The sequence below is a fragment of the Aythya fuligula genome, chromosome 1, assembly GCF_009819795.1.
Source record: "Aythya fuligula isolate bAytFul2 chromosome 1, bAytFul2.pri, whole genome shotgun sequence".
NCBI lineage: Eukaryota > Metazoa > Chordata > Aves > Anseriformes > Anatidae > Aythya > Aythya fuligula.
In genome coordinates this window covers 6,212,259-6,222,594 of record NC_045559.1, presented here as the reverse complement: position 1 = coordinate 6,222,594, position 10,336 = coordinate 6,212,259, and the positions used below count along the sequence as shown (strand labels likewise).

At 37.7% G+C, this 10,336-nt stretch overlaps 1 protein-coding gene across 8 annotated transcripts in view; it reads right to left on the bottom strand.

Moving 5' to 3' along the window:
- Window positions 1-2,716: 2,716 nt before the first annotated feature.
- Window positions 2,717-10,336, bottom strand: part of CELF2 (CUGBP Elav-like family member 2) — a 366,000-nt gene continuing 358,380 nt past the window's right edge. For 7 of the 8 annotated variants that reach the window (XM_032207709.1, XM_032207705.1, XM_032207707.1 and 4 more), the window contains 2 exons: window positions 9,817-9,960; window positions 3,678-4,489 (listed from right to left, as the gene is read on the bottom strand). In XM_032207709.1, the coding sequence (XP_032063600.1) occupies window positions 4,362-4,489; window positions 9,817-9,960 (272 nt within the window). In that variant the 3' untranslated portion in view covers window positions 3,678-4,361. Of the gene's footprint in view, window positions 3,032-3,677; window positions 4,490-9,816; window positions 9,961-10,336 lie in introns of those variants that run through there. The other variant, XM_032207706.1, reaches the window with a different exon arrangement.

Sequence of the window (10,336 nt, the reverse complement as noted above, 5' to 3'; positions counted from 1 at the left end):
GTTTTCATTTTTATATTTGATTTAAAAAATAAATAAATTTCAAGATGGACCCATCTCGGTTGCCTGGAAATCCTGAACTGTTCCTCCTCTCCCACTGCTAAGCCAATGTCTTGTGTAGTGTGATTTGGGGCAACCGCTTGGGTCTGCGGCTGATACCAAATTACACTGCCTGATGACCAAAGACATCACCGCTCTCACTGGACTGATAAACCCGCAGGACACACTAGGGCATCTAAAAAAGCTTTGGAAATTTATACAGTGGGTACAATGAGGATAAATTAGTGAAACAGTCTAAACAATCCAAATGATGATCTCATATTATATATATATGTACATATATATAATATAACGTACGTGAGATGATACTTTGAATATGCAAAATTGCTGCAAGTAGTACAAAATAGCCCTCAAAGGGTGTAGGAAGGCCCCAGCAGTAGTAAAAATGTGAGAAAAGTATAGATCACTTATTTATAAGTGCATGTGCTATAAGAAGGAAACTTTTTTGCATCACTAGAGGCTAGTCCTTTCCATCCCAGGGCTCTACATAAAGAAGCATTTAAGTTGGGGATGAGAGACAAGAGTGCACCAGCTGATGTTGTTCATATAGGGCTTCGTTTTTAATTTTAGGTGGCTTCGAATATAATCAGAAATAGGAAGAAGGTATGGCACTTTATCATCAGTAGCAAGTACTGCTGCTCACACGCATTGGATTGGCAATGAATTTGCTATACCGGTAGCAAAGAACCAAATTTGGTTGTTGGTCACTACGTGTGCGGTAGAAATGCAATCTAATCAGACTTACAAGGCAGTGGAAGGGCTACCAGCATCTCTTTTCTGGTTCCTTACACACAGCTTCCTCCAGCAAACACCCACATCAGTCACATACGTATTCCCACGGACTACTTGTACGAGTAAAGTTACTCCTCTCTATACAAGTGTCTGCAGGAGTAAGCCAATATATTGCCGTTACAGATAATGGCAGATAACACCAAACATTACAGTGTATGTAAACTTTATCCATAAAAAGTAGTTTAACTGCAGTGCATGCTGAATTTTCACCCAGGAAGATCTAGTGCATCTGATTTAAGCAAAAGTTCATTTATTTAAATTACAAAAATATTTTTTTTCTCCTCACGATTTTCAAATGGTGGATTTACCACTCCTTTCTGGGAGTGGTTCACACAATAGATAATTAAAGAATTGTTTTATTTTTCTTTTATTTTATTAATACTGAATAGCATATTCCAGCAGCATATTAAAAGCTCTTTAAGAAAAGACAAAATCCCCAAAATCTAAAAAGGAAAACCACAAGTTAATTACTGTTTTAAATAATTTTAGTTATAGATACAGAAGAAATTTAGACAGCAGTAAAATATTTTTGTCCTTCAGATCTGCCCTGTGCATTGTTCTGATTTCAACCATGTATTAAATAAACCACAAAAAACTAAGTATATATATATTTATAGATATAGATATATATATAAAAATAAACAGCAAAATGGTGAATGTATAAAAGGTATTAACACTCAAGACAGCTCTGGGTGGAAAGGGTTAAAAGTTCAAAACTTTCTCACCTTAGAGGTTTCCATACAATATGAAGAAAATACATTGTGAGGTTTGCTTTCACAGCATTGATGTGTGCAGAGTGGTTAAAAAAGTGAAACATGGGCACTTATACAATGTTTTACAAAAAACATCAAAGAGAAATAACAAACAATAACAATTTCAGGCAACAAGACCACAGGATAGCAAGTTAACAAACTTTTTAACCTCTTTTTCTTTAAATATTAGGGATTTATACAAAACACATAATAAAATACCCATGTTATCAAATTACTTCACACAAGAAACACACTGAAGCTCTAGGAAGAAAGTACCTTTGGAATTTGGCACTATAGTTTCACTGATTTTTTTTTTTTCTTTAAAAGAAAAACCGATCACATTTTGCTGAACACAAACACATCTAAATTGTTCACAATAAAAAAATGACATCAATGCGTCACAAGCCAACACAAACTTATTCTGGAATATTTTTTAATTTTTCACATGAAATTCATTTTTTTAAGCAAACAACTTTTTTTTTTCTTTTTTTTTTTTTTTTGAATCTTGTTTTTGTTCTTGTTCTTCAAGTAAACCAATTTTAAACTTGTCTTTATAAACATAGAACACTTAAGACCATAAGACTCATGATGAAACCACAACTTAATTCACAGAAGCACCAACGTAACACATTTTACAGTAACCTTTCTTCTGTACATTGAAACAGTATAAAATATAGGTAATTTCATGTGCATTAAACCATGGATTGTCTAACTGTGAGTCAGTTCAGCAAAAGGTGACACAAGTAGGTAGCATTTGCCCTAAAACAGGGTAAATATTTTCTTATACTAATCTACAAAAAGTGGTTCTATATATATACTTTAATGAGAAAGTGAGCCACCTAAAATGGCCTTATCAAAAAACTTTGCACTGCCTGAAAAATGTAAAAACTATTACAGACCTCTAGAGACTTAAAATCAGACAGTTTTATTTCTCAAACTGTTTTGGAAGTAGTCTGTTAGAAACCAACATTCTGTGCCTCTGGACACATATTGCTATTGTCACCAGTGACCAGGCAGAATGCCAATCCCTGTATAATACTTTCAAGTCTGTTTTTTTTTTTATTTTTTTTTTTACGAAATGAAAAAAAAAAATAGAACAAAGGAAAAAAGAAAAACAAAAAAGGAAAGAAAGAAAAAACATTTTGCCACAGGTTGTTTTTAAATCCTATCATTAATTTATCTAATAATAAATTTCAGTCTTGCATGAATGCAGCAATGTTTTTTCACATTGACTTCCCAGAATTCATAGCTAGATGAGGTCACATGCAAATTTCAAAGGTCAAACTAGATCAAAGGTCAGTAGGAGAACCAAATATGATGTGAGGTCAGAAAGACATCAGAAACAATGACGGGACGATGAAACTTTTTTTTTTTTTGAGACGCCACAGGGACATGCTAGGCAAACGATGGGCTAACGGGCATGGAGATGTCTAGGGAAAAAACAAGGAAGAGGAAAAAAGTTACATAGAATCTATGCAGCACAAACAAAATCACTTTTATGGGTGCAGGAGAAAACTAATGCAAATCTTTTGTCAGTAGAGTCTATGAGCTGTTCACATAATTTGCATTAACTTACAATACTTGTCAACAACAGCACAATGGAACCCCAAAAGAATCCATCTGAAAAGAGTCAGAGAGAATGGATTCGTCTTTGGGGAGAAAAGAGAGGAAAGAACCAGTTTCTACAAATGTAACATAAAGGTACGGGGAGGGAAAAAAGGTCAGACAACTGAACTTTAAACTAGGTAATGGAAACTACGAACAAAATAACCAGACAAATACAAACAAGAGGATAAAAGCATGAACTGTAAAGGGTGTAGGGTTCAACAGTGAAAAAGCGCCCATTCTTGGCACAATTACTCTAGAGACTACTTCAAAGGATCTAGCTAGCATAGAGAGCTGCTCTTTAGGTATCCAATAAGTTAACAATAGGCAATAAATAACTTCCATTATTTCTGAGGCAGTAAAAATTTTGTATAAAAATAGAAATGCTTTTTACAAATAAAATTTACAGGCCTGTGGCTTTCTTTTTTATTATTATTAAATTTATCTCTCAAGAAACATCAAGTATTGTCACTCATTTTATTTTATTTTTTTTTATTTTAAACCCTGTAGCTTTAGAAACAGATCTCTAAATCTTTTTTACATTAATCCTTTCCAAAAAAACAAGAACTTAAAAAAAAGTGAAATATAAAGACGACCAGTGTAAAATCAGACTAATATATAACAACACATTGTTTTGAACTGAAAAAAAAATCAAATCTTCTCAAAAAACAAGCTGATGTAGTGGAAAGACTTGTTTCAATTTTCTTGTTGCAAAATAAGTGCTTCAACTGGCATGAGGCCATTTTCTTTAACCTATAAACTGCTGGTGCCACCCTGGTAAAATAGGATCCAACCATAGAAAACAACTTTTATTGTGTGCTAATGGCACCAGGGTTCACAGAGTTAAATTGCACATTTTTTTTTTGTGTGTGTGTGTGTTGCTTTGAATTTCAAGACGTTTATTTGTTAAAAAGGAGATAAATTATGCTGCAAAACAAAATACAGTAACACAACTCAGTAATTACTTGGCAAGGAAATGGGAGCCAAGTGTAGTAAGGACAAGTGGGGAAATGGAAGTGGTAACTGTAAAAATAACTGTCTCTTGGTGAAGGTTGGCTATATGTTCTCTCTTAACCCCCCTGCAGAGGACAGGTTTGCTCATGGGACTTACCCTAAGAAAGCTAAAATAAGAGCAGTAAGCATCTGGGGTTAAGATCAGTAAGGTTTGCTGTCATTTTTGGAGCGTTTCAGCTGAACCTTCAAGCGTTTCATGCCAATCTGAAAGCCGTTCATAGCCTGGATAGCAGCTTGTGCAGAGACTGGATTGTCATAGCTAACAAAACCTACGAGACACAGAACGGAGGCGGGAGAGAAAGCGAACTGTAGGTTAGAACAAATTCCAGAAGGCTTTTTGTTAGGATTTTATTATTACTATTTATTTGACACATTTACCTCTCTTTCAATTATTTCTTTGATCACACTCCATAGCCCATTTCCTCGCCCTTTCCCGTCGCCTTCCCTTTTACCTTCATAATATTTCTTTCCTAGCTGGGATGCAGTTGGCCAGTTTTGGTGCAATGCAGTTTCCCAATCTGTTTTTTATCTACCTACCTTAGAGACTGTAGATATTTATTACTGTAACACTTTTCACTGTAATATCTACACATCTCCCAGCCTATTAGGAAGTACTATGAGGCCAGTCTGTACATGTGAAGATGAAACAGAAGACCTGGTTACAGAAACAAAACCCAAACTTGGATGCCTGTATGAATTTGAGCATCTGAATGTGAGTTCACGTACACTGGCCTGGGTGGTATTATTCAGTCATCTCCTTGGGCCCAGACTGGGACAGTTGCAATATTAATATTTTGTATTTTTACAGCTCCTTCCAGTTCAAGATCTCAAGGTACATTAAATGTTAATTAATTCAGCCTCTTGGTCCCAAAAGGGGTATGCAAGGATCGAAATTAAGCAACATCATAAAGACAATGGCAGGGCTTGATGAGAACTCCAGATCTTCTGCTCCTCAGCTGCGAGCACTAACTAGGGGGATAATGCTTGCTCGGGTAATTCAGAATGGCTGGCCTGGCTCAGCTTTCTTTTCCCCCTGAGACAAAAAAAGCTCTGTTCATAATGGACTCAAATCTCCCTGATTCTGGAAGCTCAAAATTCATTTTCATATCTGGGCCTCCCACTTGTAATTGCAAAGCTCGCCTAACTGCTGCTCTGCCTCTGCTCTGGCTAATTACCACTGCATTCCAGCCTGCTATTATGCATCGGCTTTGAAATGCTCCCTCTCCTTTCCACTTGAATTTGACTTAACACATATCCCTTCACCCTGTTAAAGCATGGCTCCCCCACACTTTGTTTTCAGTACTAACACGGAAGCTGCTCAGCTCCTGTCTTCCACCAGCTTTCTTCATTTGTGCTTAGTGCCTGCATCCTTTTCTGATTCACAACCTCTTTTTGCTGTCATTTTAACCTGCTCTTTTATGGCTCTTGCTTACCTCGCACTGTTGCCCTCTTCCTTCTTCAGTGTCAGAATGATACACTTTGCCCATTGTAAAGAAAAAAGCCTCTTAACAAGTCATTTGGTCCCTGTCTGCCCTCCCTCCTTCACAGACCTTCCCTACGGTTCACCTTAAATCGACTTCACCAAACTATTTACTTAAGACTCTTCTCTGACAATTCAGGCTCACTTCTGCTCCTTTCCACTCAAAAAGCCTCTCACTTAAATCTCTGTAGACCTTCTCCCGGCCAAAGCCAATATGCTTGATTCATGCTCTTCTGTGGTTGATTATTCATTACCTCCTTAAGGGATAATAAATATTCCTCCATATCTTCCTTGATTTTAGTAACTTGTCACTTCCTCACTTTCTTCACTTGATCATTTCCTCTGAATATTATTACCATATCCTGAGGAACTTCATCACCCTCTTCCTTTCCTTCCCCTGTCTTCCTGTAGGAGATCTTATCTGTTCACACGACTCCAATCACTGCCTTAGCACTGCACTCCTCTGTCTACTTCCATCAGCTCACAGATCTCAGCCTTGAGCTGTAAGATTTCCTCAGGGACAGAAAGAAAAAGCAACCTACCATGAGTTAGAAGGCAGCTGTAGCACCTTCCGGGCAGATACTCCATAACCTCCATAAGCTACTCCTACCTACCTCGACAATTCAGCAGTTTCTTCTATGGCCTTCCTGACCTTCACGTTGTTCTCTTGAGTGCATTCTGAATAGTTTTCTGCTATGAACCTCTCATCATCTTAGTTCCTTTTTATCTTAGCTAGTCATGGTGACCTGAAAGTTAAGCAACTGATCTAAACTAGTCATCAGGTGGCATCTGTGAATGGTGAATGAAGAGAAGCAAGCGCGCCCTGAGGTGGCTTTTCCACCCACCTCTCTTGTCACCAACTCAGACTCTCCCGTGCTGACAGAAGAACAATTAGCTTAGGCTATGCTTACCTTTCAGGGGATGTAATAAGTCACTTCATTCTATGTCTCTTTAATAGTTTCCTTGACTCAGCCACAAATTCAAACATACATCCTCTGTGCTGCATCAGTGGAATCAGCCTTTATCATTCAATTGTTATCCTGCTTCACAATTTGTCTCTATGCACAGAATGCTCTATCTACATTAGCCTGTTGCACTTTCATCTTATCCCTTATCAAGAACCTTCACTTACAAAGCTTGTGAAGGAATATGACATTCTCTCCCTTTATTTGTTTCTGATTGCATCCATTCATCATTTTTTTTGGTCTGAAATTTAAACTGCAGGTTACTTGGGGATGGGATGATGTTTCTTATCAATTTGCAAAGCCCCTGTCATGATGATTCTGATTTTTGTTTTAAATCTCTTGGTACCTCTGTAACCAGGATAAATATTTTTCATCATTTGAGTAGCAAATTTGTTATGAGGCAGACTGCATTTACGCTGGGATGTCACTGGGTCCCCCCTCTCCTGCCTTACTTTACTCTCTCATTTCTGTTATTGTAAGTTTTATGAAAGGCAAGAGAGAAGCTTAAAGAGTGAAACCCTTTGTCTGTGGAATCAACTAGAGCTCATGAGAGCTCATGAAAAAGTATTTCCAGGGGTAGATGGACTGTCCTGTCATCCTCATTACCATTTAATCTCTTGAGCATTCAACTGAGATGGACAAGAAAGCAAATAACACCAAAGCTCATTTTCTGCAAATAAAAGTAATTTTTCATTTTGAGAAGCAGTGTTACATAAAAGCTCATCACTGTGTATCACTACTCTGAGATTGGAACAAATCTTCCCATCCAAATTCAGCCAGCGGACAGTGTTGGACACTCTTTTCACCTTTCTAGTGTTCAATCTCTTTTCATCCGCAATTTGACTTCCAAAAAAGCCCAAACCAACCCAATCCAACAAAAAAAGAGAAACAAACCCAGATTGCACCATGAGCAATGAGCATTAGCGGTACCAGTGAGAAATGGGTAATTCAGATGTACTACTGTCTCAGCTTTTGGTGGGAATACAGAGAAAAAAAAAGAAAGTTTTTTGAAACACAAGTTTGGGGCTGAAACAACAAATAGATGATTCTTGCCAATAAAAGCTGAGGTGATGCATGCAGGGATGTTAAACTAGCAGGATTAATCTTGGCTTTGCCTGTGATTAACAGAATCACACAGGTGCTGTTCACACCTACTGAATCAGAAAATCTCAACTTCCTCTGCCACTGCAGTACTTTTTGTTTTTAAAGCAGAACTCTCTCAACTGCTGGCAGAATACCTGGGGAGGAAGAATGAGAAATTGCAATGTTACTGAAACCTGACTAATGCCAAAAAGACAGAGGACTCTTCCATCCATTGGGTGTTGACCCTTCTGTTTCCCCTCAAACAAGATAACCTCAGTTCATCATTCTAATCTAGGTATTTGTGTCCCGTAAACCCAGAGAAATGTGTAGGTAGGTAATCGAACAGTAAAAGGAAACCCACAAAAAACAAGTGTGGGAAGCGAGTTGATGAATTGAGCTGCCTGCCCAAACTAATCTACATTTTTTTCAGTAGTGATCACAATTGCTGCATTTCGATTAACACAGCTTGATTTGACATTTCATCAAGGTTCCTGGAGACCTCAACAGTGATTTTGTCACCCCAACACACTAACTGAACTGGCTCCAGATCAATAGGGAGTCCTTTTCAATTCCAGTTTTCAAATTTGCTACAGCCTCAGGGACTGTTTTAACACATTGCAGAAACATGCTGTACTGTATTAGTCTAAATATGAGCAATTTTTTTGTAAAGCTTAAACAGGACCTAAAAAATAAAGAAAAATGCAGAAAGAATATCACATGCTATCTGCAAAATGAATTAAATTTCCAGGTGTACTATGGGCTTGTCAGGTGCAATAGACTCAGATTGTGGTATGGCTTGAATTCCTGTGCAGTAGGTAGTTCTGAGTAGCCTGATAGATGCTGCTCTTGGTTGGGTACTGTCTGTTTAGATAAATTCATCTCTTTTAAAACGGGTTAAAGCCCAGTAGCTGTTCCTGAATGGACCTCATGTAGACAAACACTGAGACAGACACATTTTAACAAAACCTAGATTAAAAAAAAAAAAAAAAAAAAAAGTAATGATATGCAAGCTAAGAAACATGTATTATGGTTAATGGGGACACTTGAAAATTAAGTGATGGTGCTGTGCAAAGAGCAACATTTGTCAGTACAAAGGAGTTTTGGAAACTAAAGGGATTGTCTTGACTGGTTACTAATTTGTCATACATACAGCTGCTTTCCTTTACTCTGGGAAAGAGTTGTCATTTCGCTGGAAGCCCCGGTATTTTAGGTCAAACCTTACAAAACTTTTCTTTAAGAGATTCTGTCCTCCAAGACCCTTCTCATGTCTTGCATTAAAACCACAATCATTAGACCAACGATCTAACAGGTTGCCACTCAGTCACCTTCTGTTTTCCTCTCTGTTGAGGCACTGAACTGGTGCACCTATGTCATTCAAAGGACATCAGCCTATCTGACCAACCCTAGAAATTGTTTTATACCAACATATCATCTTCTCCTCTGCTGCCATCTAGTTTTCTGACAGCCTAAAGCATTCCCTGGAAAACTTGACATTGACACTCCCCTCATCCCCACCCTAAGGTAAGGGGAGATGCTACCTTTCATAATGTATTGGAGCTTGCCTGCTGCAGCTCTAGCTGCATATCTAGACATCAACTGTCTGTAAAACGTTCTGAACTACATGTACACACCATTCAAACACTAATTGCACAATCTTGTACTTAATTCAGAAGAAAGAAATTCCTGTAATGTAGAAGTAATGGGTTAAACATAGAGCATTTTTAAGTGGCTCAGCTATACAATAGAGAATAATTAGGTATCCATAATAAGGCAGCTTAATAGTATACTAAATGACATTCCCCCACATAGGGTGTAATTAGTTTCATGTACTTGACACATTCATGCGAGATGTCAGACTGGAAGATTATTATTGTTTTTTCACAGCCAATTTTTAGTTAGAACTAGTTTGCCTGTGCATCTTTCCTCTCATTTGAGGATTAAGAGTCCATTATTTTGGGAATGAAATTCCAGTATGACATTTCTCACACTGCTGTTAATTTTCTTTCCTGACCCCTTTTCAGAGTGGTGCATGTGGTTTTTACTATTTGATTTATTAAATTTGACATACCAAAGCACTTGCTCAGATTGGTCTGTTTGTCAATGAAGACTTTAGCAGAGATAACATTTCCAAAAGGCATGAACATCTGCAGAATGTCCTGGTCTCCAAACTCCTGGGGGAGGTGGTAAATAAAGAGGTTTGCCCCTTCTGGACCTTTAGGAAAACAAAACAAAACAAGTCTGAAAACAGCTACTACAAGAGCTACGTTTAATCTATTTTCCCATAATACTTACTGAAGGTGATGGTCAGAAAGCATTTCACTTTCCAACTTTGAAGGAAGCACAGTAAGTGGATCATCAAAGGAACAGAGCTGAAATGCAGCTCTTTAGAGTATCCTATCTTGCAAAGTGTTCACTTGATACCTCTTCTACAAAAGAAGTTAAACTGCAGCCTCTTTCTTCAATTTACACAAGTGTCTTTCAGGATAATTAAGGTTAGGAAAACAGGTACACAATGTATTACTCTCTCACAACACCCCAAGATCTGCCCAAAGAGCCCCCTGCTGCCTCAAACACCTGCATGGGTTTGC